The sequence below is a fragment of the Miniopterus natalensis genome, chromosome 2 (genome assembly GCF_054644295.1).
Source record: "Miniopterus natalensis isolate mMinNat1 chromosome 2, mMinNat1.hap1, whole genome shotgun sequence".
NCBI classification, from domain to species: Eukaryota; Metazoa; Chordata; class Mammalia; order Chiroptera; family Miniopteridae; genus Miniopterus; species Miniopterus natalensis.
In genome coordinates, this window is record NC_142082.1 from 104454455 (window position 1) to 104474444 (window position 19990).

General features: G+C 52.9%; 1 protein-coding gene across 1 annotated transcript in view; it reads left to right on the top strand.

The window, feature by feature from the left end:
* Positions 1 to 19990, top strand: part of CACNA2D4 (calcium voltage-gated channel auxiliary subunit alpha2delta 4) — a 112706-nt gene that overhangs the window by 81149 nt on the left and 11567 nt on the right. The window contains exons 27-29 of the mRNA XM_087813751.1: positions 14757 to 14818; positions 15883 to 15927; positions 16163 to 16225. Coding sequence (XP_087669877.1) covers positions 14757 to 14818; positions 15883 to 15927; positions 16163 to 16225 — 170 coding nt within the window. The remainder of the gene's footprint in view (positions 1 to 14756; positions 14819 to 15882; positions 15928 to 16162; positions 16226 to 19990) is intronic.

Genomic DNA, 19990 nt, shown 5'->3' on the forward strand with positions numbered 1-19990 from the left:
GGACTCAGGAATTACCCCACACTCTCCCCAGTGTCCCTGCCCCCAGCCTCCCACCTCTTTTTGTTGCCTCTCTGATGTGTTGGTCTCTAAAATGTTTTCAGAGTCATATGGCCTCCTCTGTGTCTGGGCCTTTCCGTGTCACAAGTGGGGAAACTGAGGGACATCTCTGCTGGGTGCAGAGTGAGGCTACAGGCAACACTGGTCACAGTCCCACTGCCGCTCTTACCATGGGCCCCGACGAGGTAGAGATCAGGCCCTCTGCAGACTTTGCCGCTGGATCAGGCTTGCGGCCCAGGCTCCGTTCTTGCTGCTGGGTGGCCCCCTGCTTCCCCTCCACCTTCGCCTGGGAGGTGAGTGGCAATGCGCGTCTTCCTCACGGGTCTATAATAAGACTCAGCGGCTCAGGGGTTCCTGCTGCTGCAGCAGCTGCTTGAGTAAGAGACAGGGACACGGAGGAGAGGATGAGATTGCGAATCAGAAGGAACAGGCCAGGGGCTGCAGGAAGCAGTTTTCTTTTCCAGAGAGGACAAAAGAGGGGACTCACCCTTTCTAGGGTCTCAAGGACTTGTCCTGCCCCAACCCAATGACTTGTAAGCAGGACACAGGCCCTCCTCTGGTCCCCACTTTCTTCAGGGTATGGCCAAGGCCCTTAGAGCCCAGAGCCTTCACTCTCCCAGCTCTGTCAGACGGTGGGAATGGGGGCGGGGGGGGGGGGCTGTGGTGCTAGCTATTATAGCTAGCGCAGAGTAAGATGGGGCATGGGATGGAGGAGAGGCGGCCAACAGCCCGGCCTCCTCCTGCTCCCAAGGTGCAGCCCTGTCAACCCACTGTCCTGCTGGCTCCTAGAGTTCCAGCTTTCTTGGTTACCACATCGTCCCTGGGTGATTCCTGGTTGCAGGCCTCCTCTCCCCACTCCCACAGGTCTAGTTAATTCTGGGAGCCTCAGAAGCCAGTGGCAGAGTTAAGCAGACAGCTGAGGAGGTGGAAAGAGCTGCTGGGAAGCTAACATATTCAGCTCTGAAATCTTGGGTGAAGCAGGGTTCCCCTCAGGCATCTAGGATCCTGCTGCAGCTCTTGGTATCTCTCACTGAGTCTCTCCCCACCCCCCTGGGTTATATCTGTCTCCTATAGGGTGGCAGAACGCACTAAGAACACAGCAGTCCCCACAGGACCTTTAGCTGTGCTCCCAGCAAACGCAGCCTGCTCAGGAGGGGAGGGGCCTTGCCTGCTCTTGGCTTTGTCGTTCCTCTCCCTCTCTGCCACATTAGGAGGGCTCTGCTTATGAAGGCCTCGCAGGGGCTAGCAGAGTGTGTCTCAACAACTGGGCACAGATTTGCGGTGTGAGGAGCAGCCCAGTCCCCACACTGCCTCCTGGACGGATCTCAAGGCCCTGGGCTGAGGCATGGGGTAGATGCTTAGGGTAGGTCAGCTGTTGTTCCCAAATGCTCTCTCAGGGCCAGGCCCCAGCAGGCTCCTGGCTCAGATGCCCAGGTCAGGCAGGGCTCTGTGTTCAGTTCCTTGTCAGGTCATTCCCTAGCTGTATAACTATAAACCAATAACATAAACTCTCTGGGCCTCAATTATCTTAGCTCTAAAAGTGACGACAGTAATACTCAATGGGTGGAATTTCAGTGAGGATCAATTTAATTTAGAGGGGAAAGTTAACATTTATTCTATTTAGCACAAAAATTACCTTAGAAGATAATTCAGGTGAATGTGCCTGGCTTGGACTTAAGACCCTGATAGGTGTTAGAAAACACCAGCAGTGTGCAGCAGGCCTGTGGGACATCTCTTTCCTGTCCCACCAACTTCACACATGGGCCTACTCTACTGCTGAGCACGTGCTGCATTCCTGAGCCCGAGCCAGGCCTGTGGGCCATCACACGGTGCTCGCTTCAGGGTGTGCTCACACACGCAGCTGTCACAGGCCTCCATCCCAGACAGCGGTGTCCACCCTCTCCGTCCTGCAGGCCCTGACCCCCAGAACAATGTCTTACTCCAGCAAGATCCCTCAGAGCAAAGCTCACAGCATCCACACATAGTAGGCAAGTCAATGGCCACCCAAGGCACGAAGACAATGACCAACTTGCCCAAGGTCACACAATAGGTGGGGGATGGAGTTGCAGGCTTCTGAGCCTGGCTGCTCATCCACTTCCTGATGACAGTCACCCAGCATGGCCCCCGTGGGGAGACACCTATGTGTGCACAGAGCGGGTTGCACACAGGCTCCCAGACACGTGCTTGGAGCTCCCAACACAGCACGTGGTACAAACACACACCCACAGAAAACCGTGCAGTTGGGCACGTGCTGACACGCACACGCACATGCACACGCACTTGTGCACACACACATGGCCTGCTGGCAGCCCTCCAGCACTCCTCCTCACATTCAGCATGCAGGGAGCAGAGTGGGATGCCCGGCAGTTCCCAAAAGCCCCCTGCAGACAGGTGTACAAGGATACTTCCAGCTTAGAATTAAGGTCCGAAGCAAACCCTACAGGGCAGTCCCCTACAGGATGTATTCTCTGCTTAGACCCACACTAAGATGAGGACCCAATCCAACCTTCTGCTCCCACTCTATCCAGCTTCCTGCAGGGAAGCAGGTGGTGAAGAGCCCCTCTCACCCAAGCCCAGGCCCTATTTCTACCTGAGCTTCATCTCCTCTCCTCTTTCAAACCGACTCCCCTTCCCACCCCACCTACCCCTCCCCGGTCTCAGTATTCTCCCCAAAGGGAGCCCAGGGGTTGAGCAGCAAGTGCCACTCAGTGGAGGTGGTGGCCTCAAGTGCAGGTCCTACTGCCCCATCTCCAGAATGAAGTCACTATACAAAGCAAGGCAGGCAGGTCTCCACAATGCAGACCCACAGGTGGTGTCTTGCAAGGTGGCAGGCAACCATTGACCCTCGTATCTCTAGAGAAATGTGATGCAAACAAGGCACCCAGGTCCATGAGGGGAACCTGTGTTTCCTGGGAGCTGACCCTGCCTCCGTGGGCACCAGAGAAGTGACCCTTAAGGAGATATGGGCTTGAGCCCAGCACTGTCTAGCTCCTTGGCCCTCTAGAGGCTCATCAGCACACCTCCAAACAAAGGACTCCTTTCCACCTCCAAAAGTCTCCAGCCTCATTAAGAAGGGGATGACCTACATTAGGAAGCTTGAGGAGCAGCTTCTGCAGCAAGAACTGGCCAGCTGCTGGATAAATTAATGCCATCCAAGAGGGCAGTCTCCACCCAGGGTGGAGAATGGGGGTGGAAAAAGAGTCAGGGGTTCCTGCCAGAAAGATCTACCTTCACGTCCCACAGCCTTGTGGCTCTGGATGTTGGATCTACTCCCAATCTTCATGGGACTTTTTGTCCCAGTCCCAGAGACAGAGACACCAGAGAGAAAAGGGGCCTCCGTTACTGGGCTTTTCTGGGAGACTGAGGATTGAAGGCTAGGGCTGAGCCAAAAGCAGTCAAGTGGGGAACTCCTCGAAAACCAGAAACACAGGGCTGTGTGCTCCAACCCCTTGCTACTCAAAGTGTGCTCCATGGACCGACTCGCAGCAGGGGCTCACCTAGGAACTTCATAGAAATGCAGAACCTCAGGTCCCACACCAGGCCAACTGAATCAGAATCAGCACTTTTACCAGATCCAGACAATTTGTTTGCGTATCTAAGTTTGGGAAGACTGAGTTAGATCACATCTCTCTCAGCAGACCCTGGTACCTCCCAGGAAGCCAGGCTGGTCAGTCTCTGGAAGCTGGGCACCAGCCAGGGAGTGGCAGTGACCTGGGCAGAGAAGAGAGGGTACTGACATTAGCACCTCCTTCCAGAAGCTTCTGTGTGGGGAAAAGCCATTACCAGAGCTGCAACGGCCTGTGCATAGTGTTCTTAGTCCTCATAACAACTCTTAGGTTTGTATTATTAACACTATTTCATAGATGGGGAAACTGAGGCACGGGAAATTAAGTAACTTCCCCCAGATTAGGTAATGGAAGAATACAGCTTTGGGCCTGAGTGGTCTGGTGACAAAGCTCCTCACTCATCTGCCTTTATAGGCTCCTGGGTCCACTCTGTTCCTGATCTGCTTACACACTGAGGTTCCTGATATACAATGGGAAGGGCAGGAAAAGGGAGGTGCCACCTTTCATTTGTGCAGAACCTCACAGTTAACGGGCATCTCCTCATTCACTCTCTTGCTGGAGCTGAGAAGACGTGTGTTCTTACCCCTCCTGCTGGTGGAGGCACAAGCTCTATGTCCTGCTGGACTGAGACGCCAGCCAGGTTTGCCCCAGCTGCCTTCTGTCCAGAAATATCCCAGATGCAGCAGGGAAAGCTCTGGGGGGCCAAGATCTGGTTAAGGGAATGGAGGGAGCTTTCTAGAAACCTTCTGATGGAGGATTGGGTATTGAGGTGAGAAGGGTGGGCTGGGAATGCCAGGGAAGCCAGGGTGGTAAGGCAGCGATGGAACAACAATGGAGGCAGTAGTAAGAGCAGATGGTTCCATGTGCTCCTGCTGAGCTAAGTGGGTGCAGCGTCCCCTAGAGACTGAGGGTGGGATCTGCTTCTCACCTCTGCCCGCATGTCAAGGAGCAGCCTGCCCTGCTCTCATTCCCTGCAGGTGCTCAGGTTAGGATGGCTCAGAGCCTGACCTCTCCGTGCCTCTGTCCCAGCCACTTAACCTACAGGTGGAGGTTAATCTTCCAAGTAGAGGAGGCTCAGACTCCAGCTAGAAACCACCAAGAAAAACACCACAGGCCTGGTATCCATGCCCTTCCTTTGATGCTTCCGCATGTCCATCCCCGCAAGTCAAATGTCCAAACCACACAGCCAGCTAATGTCCATTGTGCTTGGACCCAGGGTTCCTGGTGCTTGAGACAGCATGCTTGCCCTGCTGGGCACACCCTCCCTGGTACCTCCCTTTGGTCAAGGCTCCTAGACTCAAGATAAAGGTCCCCCTCAGCACCAGACTCACAGAACCTAGAAGCAAGAAAGACCCTTGCAGTCTCCCCTGCACCTCCTTTGTTCTGCAGAGAGGTGGCCACTGCTAGTGAGAGACAGGGCCAGGGTTGGGGCCACTTCTTAGGGCTGCAAGGACAGTGTCCTCCCCACCCCAGGAGGGCAGCGAGGGACCTGGACGACAGGCTGTCCCAAGCTGAGTCCTGTGTGGCAGGGACCATACAGAGCTGGGCTCTCCACCTGCTGCCTTCAACCTGGCCATCCAGGCCCTTTCAGGAAACATTCTCAATCTTCTCCCTGACAGCCATCCCCAAAACATGTACTGCCCAGGCAGCACGGAAGCAGGCTTTTAAAAATCTCTGTATTTGTACTTGGAACAGACAAACCCTTCTGGTTCATTTTAAAATTCCCCATTCTCACCCCTGGCTTTCTGCACCTGGTTTCCTTGTGGAACATTCCTAATCCCAAACAGACCCTCTGGGAAGCAGAACAGAAAAGCCCCAAGTCACTCCTCATAAATAAGCTACGTGTTCACTGAGGCCCTGGATCTGGGCTCAGGACAGCGCTGGCAGGGGCAGAGGAGGCCTGATCTGGGAGTTAGGAGGGAGGCCCTGAGAGGGGAGAGACTGCTTAAACTCCTTCTCCTCTCCCCACCCAAAGCTCCCCAAATACCCCAACATTACATAACCTCCCTGTCCCCTAGGCATGTGCCCACTCAGCCCAAAGCAGTCCCTCACCCCAGCTTTGGCACCTAGAAAGTGGGATGGGGTTTGCTTATCCGGGCCCCAGACACAGCTTCCAGCCAAACCCCAAAGGAACCAGATCGGTTGCTTTAAAAACCTCCCTTTTTCTCCTGCCACCCCCGGCTGGCTTTCCTGGTCTCCCTCTTTGGCAGCGCCAGGGACTGAGCCAGTGGGGAAACGGGGTGGGAAGAGCAGGAAGCTGCTGTGGGTTTCCCTCCAGGCTGGACTTCCCCCGCCCATCTCCACGTGCTCAGCTGCCTTCCCCTCCCCCAGCTGATGTAGTTATCTAAGCTGCAAAGTGTCAATCTGAGTCACAGTGAGGTGATGGCCAACATGCCTTGACAGTCAGGAGCCAACCTCACCACCGTCATCCCCAGAAACACAGACTGCACTGCTCAGGGAGGAGACAAAGCAGCCAACCTGGACTTGAGTGGGAAGTGGGGACTCCTAGTCAGACCCCCTCTCTCTGCATTGTCAAAATGGGCCTCAGGGCTGCCCAGAGCAGCTGTCCTGCTCCCAGTTGGGGTGTCCATGCCCCACTGGGCCGGGAATCCAGGTAGGCATGGCCTGGCTGCAGACTCCTGCTCCCCCTAAGCTAAGTCACAACCTCCAGTAAGCCTTGGGAGGCTTGAGCAAGGCCTTGGGCTCACCAAGAAAGAGCTGCCAGGCTCTTCTCCCTCATCCACTCCCAGCCACACCCCCATCAGGGTGGCTTCCCCCACAGCTATGTGGACCCATATCCAGCCAGGGAAGGGCTCCTCAGCAGCCTTGGCCAAGGACAGCTGCCTGAAGGCCACCACCCCACACTTAGGCCATCCTGTAAAGAGGACCATGAGGTCAATTCCGGTGCCTCAGACTGCACAGCGCTCCAGCCTGCCACCCCCAGGCTGAGCCTTGGTGCTCTGTGCCCACCCTGTCACCAGCACCACCTCTCCCACAGAACCAAGTTCCCAGGCTGTCTGTCTAGCTGGGCATGCAGATGGCACAGGGCTCTACGCTGGCTATCCCCTGCTGCAGGGACTGGTTTCTATGCCACATAGGCCTGTCGTCTGGCACTGGCACTGCCCTCCTCCCCCCTGTCCTCCCCTGGCTTGCCCCTCCCCAGCAGAATCCTAGCTCATGTCCCCAACACTGTGAGGTCAGAGTTCCCTGTGCCCTGTATCTCTGGGCTGCCCAGATGTCCAATCCTGAGCACTTCCCCAGGCCCAGCAATTGCCCCCAGGGGGCAGGAGGCAGCAGCAGCTCTCCGTCTGTGCAGGGCAAAGGGACCTAGCAAAGAGGGGACCCAAGTCCCCATGCCCCAGGCACTCTGGACCCACCAATCCTTTATTCCTTCCCACCAGCGCACAGCACTCACCTTTTTCCACCTGACCTCGAGCTCCTTAAATCAAGTAGCTGTGAAATGTCAATGAGCCCCTCCTGGGATTCCTGGGCAAATCCAGACAGCACCGCCAGCGGAGCCCAGCGCGCACGGAGACCCGACCCGCCGGAGCGGGGACCTGGCCCGCAGCACAGCGCGGGGAGAAGGAGTGCCCGCCGCCGCCCCGGGGACCGGGCTGCTGGGTCAATAGCGAACTGAGAGGGAAAGAGGGAGGGGCGGCGGGAGACAGATAGGAGAGGGGAAGGAAGGGAGAGGAGGAGAGAGCACGCGCGAGCGAAGAGACGGAGCAATGGAGTGACAGCTGGGGGGACATCTGTGATGACAGCGACAGGAGCGCACACAGGCGAGGGCGCGCACAGGCGCACACACCGAGGCGCTCGCGGCGGCCGGGGAGGGCAGCGCTCTCCCTGAAACGCTCACATTTCAGTGGAAAAAAAGGCCTGTGGATTAATCGCTCCCAACTCCAGGGAGGAGAGGCGCGGTTTGACCGCGTCCCTCCATCTTCCCTCCCAGCGCTCCCCGGCTCTCCCCGCCCCTGGCCGCGCCCCTTCGCCGCCTCTCCCCTGCGCTCCCTTCCCTTCGGGGAAACAGGGTCACGACCCACGGCGGAGGCCCCCGGAAAGCTGGGGCAGCCTCCGGTTCAGGGACTCGTGGGCGGTATCTCCCATCCTGCCCCTGGGGCATTTATTTCAGGCAGGATAATTGGAGGGGCTCGGAGGGAGGGATCAAAAGGAGCCCAGAGCCTCCCAGCCGGGGTCACATAGGAGCGCAGGGGTCACTGAGCCTCAGAGACCACAGATGCAGGTTTATTCAGTGGAGCAAAATATAGGACCTGCTGGCGCTGCTGGGCAGGTGTCTGCGTGCTCTGGGGTGAGGGGAGGCAGGCATTCAAGAACTCAGAGGCCTCTTTATTAAGCAATCAGGACGACGACCTTGGAGAAACTGATATTCCGAGAGGTGGCCAGTGTCCCATCCAAAGGCAAAGGAAGCTAATCCAGGGAGGAGCCCCGCCTGGGCATTGACCTCTAAATGACCCTTCCTTGCAGTTCTTAAAAGCTGCCTGACCAGTGGATGGCAGACAGTGTGGCATATTGGCAATGTCGGCAACATCAAGGATATCCCAGTGTCCCTGTTCCATTCTGCCTGCTTTCCTGGAGGATTCTCCATCAGAACTGGGGGTGGGATTAAGAAACCCCCCCCTTGACTCAGGACACTGCTGACAGGACACTACTGCATCTTCCTTTCTGTCTTCTCTGCTGGGTGACACAGCAGTGGGGGGGCCCGGCTGCTGTCCCAGGAGGTTAGACCATCTTTTACTCCTCAGAAGTCCCCTTTGACCTACACAGATGTCACATGCATCGTGCCCTTCAAGCTAAATGCTTCCACCTGCCCCTAAACACTTTCCACTTCGCAGCCCCAGAAAGTGTATCCTTCTCTGAGGCTGGAATGCTCTCCTAAAAAACTCAACCTGAGCAGGGCCTCCTCTGTGACGTTTCCCTTCTTAGTCCATAGACTTGACCTTCTCCTCTGTCTATGGCCTTTCTTTGGGCCACCCTATGGTTATCACAGAAAATGTACGGCAGCTTTCTGCGGTTGGTTTGCCCACTTTCCTGCACTGCGAGCAGTTCCAGGAAAGGGTCTCTGCCCCACGCAGCCCAGAGATGACTGCGGGATGGGAGGGAGGAGCCCACGCCTGGGCACCAGAGGACACAGTCAGACTCTGCTGCTCACTAACTAGCTCAGTGAGATTCACCCTTTTCCATCTCATGACACACATGAACTAATTACTAAAACAAACAAATTACTAAAATTCTTCAGCACACCAAAAAATATATTTTTTGTCTATGTGACCAAAAAATATATATATAATTTTGATTCATTCCAACAGGATGGCTATTGTGCTGGCTGTTGTCATTTTTTTATTTGACAATCTAAGGGAGAAGAGGTCAGGGCCCCTGACTAGTCAGGTATTGCATGTTTTAAAAATTCTTGTGGCACACCAGTTGAAAATTGCTAAACTAGCTAATAACTAGTTAATTACCTGACAACCTTGGGCCTCGGTTTCCTGCTTGTAGAATGCGGAGGTAAATTGACTGGGATCTCTGGTCTCCCTTCTGGCAGTGGCACTCTGTGAATGGAGAAGTCCCTGAGTACCTGCAGACTCCCCAGCTTGTATTAGGAGAGGTGGCCTCGCCTCACCCCACAGTCTGTGGGCTGGGTTCTCCAGGCAGAGGAGGGGGGAGAGCAAAGTAGATATGAGAGCTAGGGGGTAAAAGCTGGAGTTTCTAAGTCCTCGGGGGTTCAGACCCTGACAGGGGTCATTTCTGTGTGTGTGCACGAAAGTGTGCATGAGTGTGTGTGTGTGTGTGTGCAAGTGTACATGAGTGTGTGCATGCACAGCTGTTTTGTTTTGCCTTCTGTGATGACAAAGCAGCACCGAGGTGACAGCCAGGATGCAGAGCAAAGAGGTTCATCTTGATAAGCCGTCTGCCGCCTGTGGCCTTATTGAAGCTCTTTGTTAAGTTGTCTGCCAGCTAGGGAGATCTTAAAGAAAAGCTGTTTTGGAAGAAAGCATGAGATCATTGTGGAGAAGCAGGCGAGAGAGCAGAGGGAGAAGGCCAGGCTGGGTTAGGGCCAGGAGCAGGGGGTCTGATATCTCCTCCATCAGGGTACCAAGGTCAGAGCCTAAAACAAGGACCCACATACAGAGGCATGAGGGGGATCTCTTAATAACCCATGAGGGGTAGGGGGAAGCCACCCTCAAAGCCAAGTGCCTCACATTGCCTGGGCCCCTTTGCTTGGATTCCTCTCTTCACCAGGAGTTAGTTCTGAGCCTGCCTGCAAACAGTGGCGTGAGGTATCACCTCCTGCACACAGTAGGCTTATTAGGAGATGCTGGGAGATGGGTAGCCAGCCTGGTGCTCACCCAGATGAAGGTCCACAGGCTCTGACAATAGCTGAAGACCCAAGGTAGCAATCAACCACAGCAGGAACCCAAGCTGCCCTGGTGAGTCTCCCAGAAGAGAAGGCTGGGCTTTCTCAGTGTCTGGGGTGTGAAAGCATGGTTCAGGTTGTGAGGCAGGAGTTGAAGAGAAGATCTGGAATTATTAAAGGCAAGGCGCACAAGCCACTAGGCGTGGCGGAACGCAGTTGACTTGTTAACGATGTTCCCATGCTCCTCACCACCTTCCCCCCAGCATCCAACAGTTCTTACCGTGAGGAAGGTCTTCGTGTCTCACCTAAATTCCCTGTTTCTTAGTTGATTTCCTCCTAGGTCTTCAAGGGAATCAGAGCACAGCTAAATCTCTAGGATCTCAAGTCCAGCATCTGTAAAAGGGCAGAGCTCTGTATGGCAAAAAGGAGTTCAGCAAGTCTCAAACCGGAGGCAAGGGACAAAGGGATCTTGTAGAATTTGCTTCCCAATCAAGTGGCTGATGCAATGGAATTCACAAGTATTTCTTTATTGTACCCCACTATGTGCTAGGTACTATTCTAGGTGTTGGGATCAGGAGTCAACCCCTTTGCCTGCTACTAGCCATTCTAACAGTGTGAGACAGACAATAAATGAAAATAAAATAAATAAACTATGTTGCTTAGAAAATAAAAAGAGTAGCCCTGGCCAGGTGGCTCAGTTGGTTGGAGCATCGTCCTGTACACCAAAAGGTTGCAGGTTCCATTCCTGGTCAGGGCACATACCCTAGGTTGAGGGTTTGATCCCCAGTTGGAGTGCTTATAGGAAGCAACCGATCAAAGTGTCTCTCTCTCTCTTTCTCTCTCCTCCCCCTCTCAAATCAACAAACATATCCTCAGGTGAAGATAAAAACAAGAAAAAGAGAAAGAGGGATGAGACAGAGAATGAGTGGCAAAGGGGAAGACTGCTCTGTCCTAAGAGATCAGGGAAGGCCTCTCTAAGACATGATGCTTGTGCTGAGATCTGATGTCAAGGAGCCAGCCATGTAAAGTTCTAGGGGAAGAGCATTCCAAGAAGAGAGAACAGCTGATGTGAATACCCTGGAGTGGGAATGAGGTTAGCATGTTTGAGGGAGATAGCAATTCCCATTGAAATCAGAGATATCAGCAGAGCCAGCTCCTTAGAGCCTTGTAGACAATATCATAAGCAGTTTAGATTTTGTTCAAAGAGCAGTGGGAAGGCATTGGAAGGTTTTTTCTGGTGTGTTTGTGTTTTGTTTTTTCTAAATATGTTTTTTAATTGATTTCAGAGAGAGGAAGGGAGAGAGAGAGATAGAAACATTGATAAGAGAGAAACATTGATCAGCTGCCTCCTGCATACCCCCTACTGGAGATTGAGCCCAAAATCCAAGCATGTGCCCTGACTGGGAATCAAACCAGTGACCTCTTGGTGCAGGGACAATGCTCAATCCACTGAGCCACACTGGCCGGGCAGCATCAGAAGTTTTTAAGCAAGGGAGTGACATGATTTGATCTTCAGAAAGATCAGTCTCATGTCTATGTGAAGAACAGATTATGAAGAGCAGGGATACCACTTAGGGGTTTATTACATTAATCCCAGTGAGATAATGGTTCAGCCCAGAGTGGTAACCAGGGAGGAAAGTGGATAGACAGGCTCATGACGTTCTGGAATAAGGTCTGCAGAACTCAGATGGGATGGAGAAACATGATGACAGTTAGGTGGAGAATGTGCCCCCCAAATGGGGAAATCTCAAGGATGGTCAAGTTTTGGGAGGAAATGCCAGAGTCAGGTTTTGAACATGTGAAGAAGTTGAAATGCCTATTGGTGACTCAAGCGGAGAGGTCAATAGACAGTTGGAATGTCCTAAATTCTGCAAAGGACACCCAGATGCACAGGACCCAGAGCCTGCCTTGGAGGAGCTTATGGTCCAGCTGTGAGATGGAACCTAGAGGAGGAGAATCTGCTCCGTGCCCCACTCCTGCCATTTCTACCCAAGAGCCTCAAAAACCTGTTTCACTAGGGAAGAATTAAGCCCACCCTCTCGAGACTCCCTCTGCTAGAATCATGGAATTTCTCCCAGCTCAGAAATGTCATAATTCTCTGAGACTTCGCACTGACCAATGTGTAGAGAGGCAGAGTCTTGTTCTAGGAATAGCCTGAGAGCTCTTTGACCACAGGGACCACGGGCCGGGGTGAATAAACTTTCCTAAATCCCAAAGACCTGACCATTCTAAGCATTAGTGTGACTCCCCTCTGACAATTTTTAGGGAAGTTTCCTCCTTTCTTTTTGTTTCTTTTTCTTTTTTTGTTAATCCTCGCCCAAGGGTATTTTTTCCATTATTATTATTTTTTTTTTTTTTTTTAGAGAGAATGGAAGGGAGGGGGAGAGACAGAGAGAAAGAAACATCGATGTGAGGGAGACACATCTATTGGTTGCCTCCTGATGCGCCCCAGCCCAGGGCTGGTGATCGAGCCTGAAACGGAGGTACATGCCCTTGACAGGAATCGAATTCACAACCTTTCAGTCCAAAGGCCAACACTAGGGCAGGTTCCTCCTCTTTCATTCAGTCTTTTTCTACAGGTGAAAAAAAAATCTATCTAAAATGAATATCAAGAGTGGTCTTAAAAGGAAGAATCAGGCGGAGTGATTGAGGGCCACCTGCAGCCTCAGAAGGAGGGGGATGTGAGAGGGACGAGGGGAGTGGCAACCAGGGCTGCTGATCACTCCTGCTGTGTCCGTCTCTCTCATGAACCAAGAAGTGGGTCTACCTGTCCCCTTCCCTCCTACACTGTTGGGCCACCTGGACCTTGAAGCAACAAAGAAGCCCCCATAGAATTCAAATGTTCCCATATCATAGGACCTGTCCAAGAGGGTGGCCAGAGCTCCAGCCTCAGAATGGCCGTGAAAGTTCCAGGGAGGAGAGGGCCTCTCAGGGTCTCAGTATCTTCATCTGTACACGCAGAGCTCTAGAATTGCATTTTCCAACATGGTGGCCACCAGCCATACGTAGCTATTTAAATTAATTAAAATTAAATAAAAATTAAAACTCAGCTCCTCAGTCACAGTAGCCACATTTCAAGGGCTCAAAAGCCACATGTGACTAGTGACTACTGTGGGGGACAAGTCAGATCTAGAGCAGCTTCATCATCTCAGGAAGTTCAATTAGTGATGTTTTACAATAGTGCTTCCCAAAATATGGTCCTTGGACAGCAACAGCACCATCACCTGAGAGCACTTTAGAAATGCAGATTCTCAGGCCCCACCCAGACCTATGGAATGGGAAGCTCTGGGGATGGGGTTTTAACAAACCTTCCTTGTGATTCTGATGCATGCTAAAGCTAGAGAATCAAGACTCTAGCCCCAACCAAGGCTGGAACTCTAGCCCCTTGACCCTTCCCTGGTCTCTCCCTTTTTTCCCCATCGAATTTCTCTAGGATCATTTCATACTGAAAAAAACAAAGGATACAATTCTGTATCTGTGCCACACTGGAAGTCCAGTACATTTTAAAAGAATAGTCTGAATTTCAGGAAGTTAGAATGATTGTTATGGAAAATCTCTGCAGTGAATGCCATCAGAGTGACTGTAGAATGTCTCATGAAAACAGCAGAATGGCTGGGAACCCAGGTGCATTCCCACTTTACAGATGAGGGGACTGAGGCCCAGAGTGGGCGAGTGCTGGCCTCTTGCTCCTTCCTGATCCCGGGGCTGAGTCAGGCCTAGGAAATAGAGAGGTTAAAAGCCTTAGGGACAGGCCCAGCGTCCTGGTTCTGTATTTAGGGGCCAGGTGACTTGGATAAGCCCTGTAATCTCTGTCAGCCTCTCTTTCCTCAGCTGTGAAGTTTGAACAATAATAGAACTGGTCTGCTGTGTGGATGAAACAAGCTCAGGGACATAAACGTCCCTGACACTCAACACATTTTCGATATTATTATACCAGGCAGTAGGAAGTCGGCCTAGTTTTTTCATTCCTTTTCTTTTCAATATAAGCTGCTTTTTTCCTATTCTTTGGGCCAAAATTTCTCTTAGGATTTGAGCACCAGCTTGCATCCTCTACACCTATTTGGGAACCAAAGAGGCATGGTGGCCCTTGTAAGTGGCATCATCAAAAGAGTAGTTTTTGCAGGCTGGACAGTCTCTAGTTTTCTGCCTATAAATCTGGGAGAAACTGGGTACAAGAGAAGTTGTTAAGTCAGGCTGGGAAGCTAGGAGGCCTGTGAGCTACCCAACCCACAGGGGCCATCAGTTCTACCACTTTGGGTCATGTGACCTTGAACAAATGGTTCAGTCTCTCTGCATCTACTTTTTCATCTGAGGGAAGGAGGAATGGTCTGCCCAGTGTACCTGCCTTGAGTCCTAAGATCCGAGGATGAATGCCAACCTAATTGTTCTCTAGAACCCAGGCCTCATCTTTCTCTTGGGCCATTTTCTGGCATCATCCGCTGTGGAGAGACAGAAGCCACCATCTCCCTTCCTTTCTCCCCGACCCCACTTGCCAGGAACCTTAGTCCACATGCTGCTGGCTGCCTGAGCTCTCCCTACCCCTTCTCCGCCCTGGTGCTCTCTCTCCTCTCAGTTCCTGCTGATGCACCCCCCTTTTTCAAAAAATTATCTTTATTGTTGAAAGTATTACAGATGTCGCCTTTTGTTCCCCCATTAGCCCCCACCCCCCTTCACCACAGATGCACCCTCTCTCTTTAACTGGAATCTATTTTTTCTCTCACTGTCTTTTTTCTCCCACCACCACCCCTCCCCCAAAACAGCGGTGGGCATCCAATTGAGGTTGGACTTCCTGCAGCGCAGATTCTGGGCAGCCGTGAGGCAGGTGAGCGTGGTGGTGGCAGGGCAAAGTCAGGGCTAGAGGTCTCCCCAACACCTCAATGGTGAAAAGCGGCTGACACTGTCAGACCCACTCCCCCGCTGCCCCACTGCCCCCCAGCCTACCTGCTGGACCTCTGTCAGCTCTCCTGGATCCTCTCCTCTGACCTCCTTGGCTCCTGCCTCTGCCTGTGGCCTCAGTTTCTGGTCGCAGCCTTCCCCACCCAGTGCTCTCTCTCGTCTTAGACCCAGGACAAAGGGCAGGACACGGCGTCCCCTCTGGGCCTGGCCTGTCTTTCACTAGGTCTCTGCTGCCCCAGATCCCCCCACAGCAGAGAAAGGAAACTGCCCTCCTCCGTCCGTCCAGCCAAGATCCAAGCTGAATCTGTGGCCCACCGCTGGGAGCTCGGCCTTACCACGGCCCTCCCCATTCCACCTCCTCCTTCCCCGCCTCTGCTCCCAGAGCCCTCAGACTTGGCTCCCCCTGGGCTTTGTAGGGCCCCTCACTGCCCTCCACAAGCTCCTCCGGCCCCGAATTTGCCCCACGGCACCGAGCCTCCTCTGCGCCGTGGCCCCACTCACTTGCTGCTTCGCCCTCACTGTGAGCAAGTTTAGGGAACCAGAGAATGAAGACGGAAGGGATGGAGCCGAAGCAGCGCGAGCCCCGTAGCCGGGGGTCAGTCACCACACCAAGCAGGCCGCCATGAGGCCTCCAGCGTTACCTCTTACCTTCTGCCCCAGCCCCAGCTGCAGGGCTGTGGCAAGGAAACTGCTTCAGTGCCCTGCCCACTACCACACACCGCCACACACACACACACACACATCAAATGCACACATGCACACATACACACATCACACACCACACATACCATACACGGACACAAACCAAACACAGATACCATAGACACACATGCGCAGGTACCACTAGTATACCATGAACACACACCCCCAGTCCCCACACATCAACACACAGCACAAATGTACCACACGCAGCATTCCCACACTCATAGACTACACATTTACCATGCAGACCGGGCACGCACAGTTGACAATCTCTCTTCTGCTTTCCAGTGCAGTGCGGGGGATGGGCCGTGCCCGAAGAGCTGCCGGGATAGTGTAAGTTCTTCCCCATTGTGAAGCGGGAGGAAGTGGGAGCCTTGGACCCCTCAGATCACGTCCTCTTGATGGGCCAGCTCCCCTCCCTTCCCGGGGCCCTTCTATCCTGCAGTGCGGGGCTCTACAGAGGATACCTTCTCACTAGACGGGGAGGCCTGCCTTCCCCAGGGCAGGCAGGGGACCAGGGCTTCGGGGGCAGGGCCTGAGCTCACCTCCCTTCTGGGTTTCTCCCCAGGACCTGGACTGCTTCATCATCGACAACAACGGGTTCATTCTGATCTCAGAGAGGTCCCGGGAGGTACGGTACTGGGGAAATGGGGTTAGGGAAAAGTCCACTCATCCAGGAGCCATGTCTTTAAAGAAAGGGTAATGGCCCCAGGAAGCAATCTTGGTTTACAGCCCATTAGAGTGAAAGTTCTGAAGAAAATGAGATCTCCTCTTAAAACCAAAGTCAGCATAGCAAGATTACAAAATCAGACATTTTTCAACTCAGACGGTCATAAAAAACATTACTTCTTGATTTTGTCTGTAACAAATCAGGCATTTTCCCGGGGTTGGTAGGGAAATTGTCCACAGAATGAGGAGAGGCTCAGCACAGCTACCTCTCAGGGCCCCACGTTTTCTGTGCTGTCTCTGGTGGACATGGCCTCCGAGGGGCCTCCTCCCAGAGTGCTGAGCACCCTCCTACTGCTCATTAGCTCACTCCCCATGTCACTTTCCCCTTCCCGTTTGTCCATTCAGGCTGGGTGGCTTATAAACAACAGGAATTTATTGCTCACAGTTCTGGCAGCCAGAAATCCAAGATCAGGGCACTAGCATGACCTCATCCAGGTCACAAACTTCCCATTGCATCCTCATGTGGTAGAAGGGACAAGGGAGCTCTCTGGGGTCTCCTCTGTGAGGGCATTGAAACCGTTCCTGAGGGCTCTGCTGATGGCTAATTGCCTCCCAAAGGCTCAACCTTCCACCATCACCTTGGCAGTTAGGTTTCAACATGTGGATTTGGGTAGACACATTCAGACCATAGAACCCTCCCTTTCTACCTTCATGGGGCCCAGAGGGCCAGGCCTTCCCATCTTGTGAATTCTACTCTAGCCCTGCACCTCGGTTTGCAAGCGGGGAAATAGAGGAATCGAGGCGATCATGTCACAGGCCGGCTTGCACGTATACTTCCCCCCCACACACACACTCTACGGATGGCTCCCCGGGCCCTGCATGTGTTCACAAAGGCAAAAGAGAAGGTGCAATCATAATTTTGTTTTGCCAAGCCCCAAACTGTTTATTTAGCCAGGAATCAAACTAAAAAGAAGCCTATTCAAACCTGAGCCAAGCCTGAGTATCTTCACATAAAGTATTTCTTTGAAACAAGCCAGAAGCATCGAAATGGCCTCCCTGCTGAACCTCAATGGAAGTGAAATAGTATTTGGTCCAAAGTGGGCTTTGCCCCTAATTAGACATGTGGTTGGGTTGAGCAGCTTCTGTTAGCCGTGCCTCAGTTTACTCCTCTCTAAAGTAAGGGGGCTGCACAACATGATGTCTAAGGTCACTTCTAAGGCCAGACTCTCGGTGCCTGGGGTATGGGCATAGCTGAGGGGACCGGGCTGGGGTTGCCGAGGCCACGGCCATGGCCATCTCCATGCTCTGGCCTCACCAGAGCCGGGTCAGGGTCCAAAGAAGTCATCAGAACACAGCAGGAACCAGGGCATAGGAAGGAGATGTGGGAAAGAGGGCAACTGAGGAAGGGGCACCAATGGGTCACAGAATCTGACTCCTTGAGGAGAGGTTTTGAGTGACCCGCCTCGCGGAGCCCGTCGCAGCAGCAGGAGCGAAGAGGAGGATGGTTCTGTCCATTTTCCCCTGTCGTAGGAGGTAGGGGCCAGCTGACCATCATGACGCCTCCTGAAAGACTCCAGCTGCTAATCATTCATTGTGGCTCCCTGGGAGCCCCTGCTTTTCCTTCTTGTCCCTTTCATGCCCCCTCTCGGCCATGTCACTCTTCCCTGGACAGAGCCGCAGTTTATGTAGTATTTCTCAGTTGCTCTGGGAGAAAATGAGTGATGACAGAAGCTGAAACCGGTGGTTGGAAAGAATCTCTGGGCCTAGCTGATGCTCTCAATCATTCATGCGCTGACCCCTGCGTCCTGGGGAACTGAGACGGGCCTGTCTGCAGGTCCCTGCGGTGTTGGCTTTCAAGGGCCAGAGTTTCAGAGAGAGTGTGGAAGGCTGGACTCCTGGGGAGGAGAGCGGCAAGATGCAGGGGAGGACAGCCCCGCCTGAGAGGCCGAGCTCAGGAGCGGTCAGCAATGGCTCCTGCAGGGCCAGGGGATGCGTGTTTAGGTTTGCGAGCCAGCCCACCACTGCTCAGCTCTGCTGCTGGTCCGTGGGTGCAGCTGCTGTCAGTATGAAACGATGAGCATGGCTTTGTTCCAATAAAATTTAATTATAGATACTGAAATTTGAATTTCACATAATTCTCATGTCCTGAAATATTATTAATCTTTTTATTTTTTTTCCCAACCATTTGAAAACAGAAACACATTCTTAGCTCAAGAGTCAGATTTGGCCCGTGGGCCATCATTTGCTCACCCGGGCTTGAGATGCAGCAGGACAGCCTTGCAGGGAGTGGGGCTCAGTGGCAGGCGCTCCTGAGGGGCCCTCTGCGTAGCTCACTGCGCCCCCGCTGTACACTCACTCAAATGTCTTCACAAACCATGGCATCACTGGGCACCACTTTGGATAATATATGGTAGCAAACAGCTATTCAAAGACTTCTATTTTATAAAGTATTTACTTAGCTTATTTACCCCTGTTTTCTCAACTATTGTATTATCTTATAACATTGGATGTAGTTTTATAAATCCTGCATAAAATGAAGCAGGGTACAAATGGAATGAACACTAATCTTCATTAATAGGGTTGGGACCTACTAGGAACTCCTCCAGAGCCCAAAGCTCCCACTGTGCCTGGTCACCGCCCATTGCTTCCCCTTCCCCTTCTCCCACACTGTGAGGCCCCAGGAAGGGAAGGGGGGGCAGTCCTGGTGATGTTATTAGTCTCATTTTATACCAGAGGAAAACTGAGGCTCTGCAAGGTTAGGTTATCAACCCCAAAACTCACAGCTACAGAAAAGCCACACTTGCAAGTGAAGAGCAGTGATGTGAGAGGGAGGGAGGTCAAGCTGGGAGAGCGCGGATTCTGATGGAAATAGAGGATTTGTTGGGCAAGGTGGGTGAACCTTCTCTGGAGAGCGTGGCAGGCTACATATCAGGGTCTGCTGGGCAGCCATCCTGCTGCCCAGCCCCTACCCTCACTCACTCTGTTCATGCTCAGGGCAGAGTTTACTCACTGAGCTGCACTGGTCTGAGTCTCACAGGATTAGGACCAATGCTCTAGGACCCTGAACACCAAGACCTAGGAATCAGGACCCTTGGGTTAAGTCCAAGGCTAGTGTCCAGGCTCTGGAAGCAGCAGCAGCATGACAAGGCTCCTGTTTCCTCACTCTGGACACCTCTGCCCCCGTGGACTGAGCAGTGTCAGGTGATAAGAGGACATGAGGGGACTAACACCCAGGCCAGAGACCAATGGTATAAGCAGCACCCGGCAGGCCAAGCCATCCATCCATCCATTTTTGCCTTTTTTTTAAAATTAATTCATTCAATAACTCTGTAGCAGTTACCTATTGCTGCATAACAAATTATTCCAAAATGTAATGACCTAAAACCACAAGTCTTATATCTCCTAGTCTCTGGGGATAAGGCAGCTGGGTGTGGCGTCTGGCTCAGGGCAACTCCCAGGGCTGAATTAAGGTATCAGCCAGGGCTGCTCCATTCAAATTACTTCAAGGCTCTACTAGAGAAGGCTCAGCTTCCAAACTCACTCACATGGTTGCTGGGAGGATTCAGTTGCCAGGTGGACTTCTCCAGAGGGCCGCTCTCAACATGGCAGATGGCTTCCTCAGAGCAAGTGAGCCAAGAAGAGCAGAGAGAGGAGAGCAAGACAGAAGTCACAGTCTTGGGAAACTAATCTCAGAAGTGATATCTGGTCACTTTTACCATATTCCATT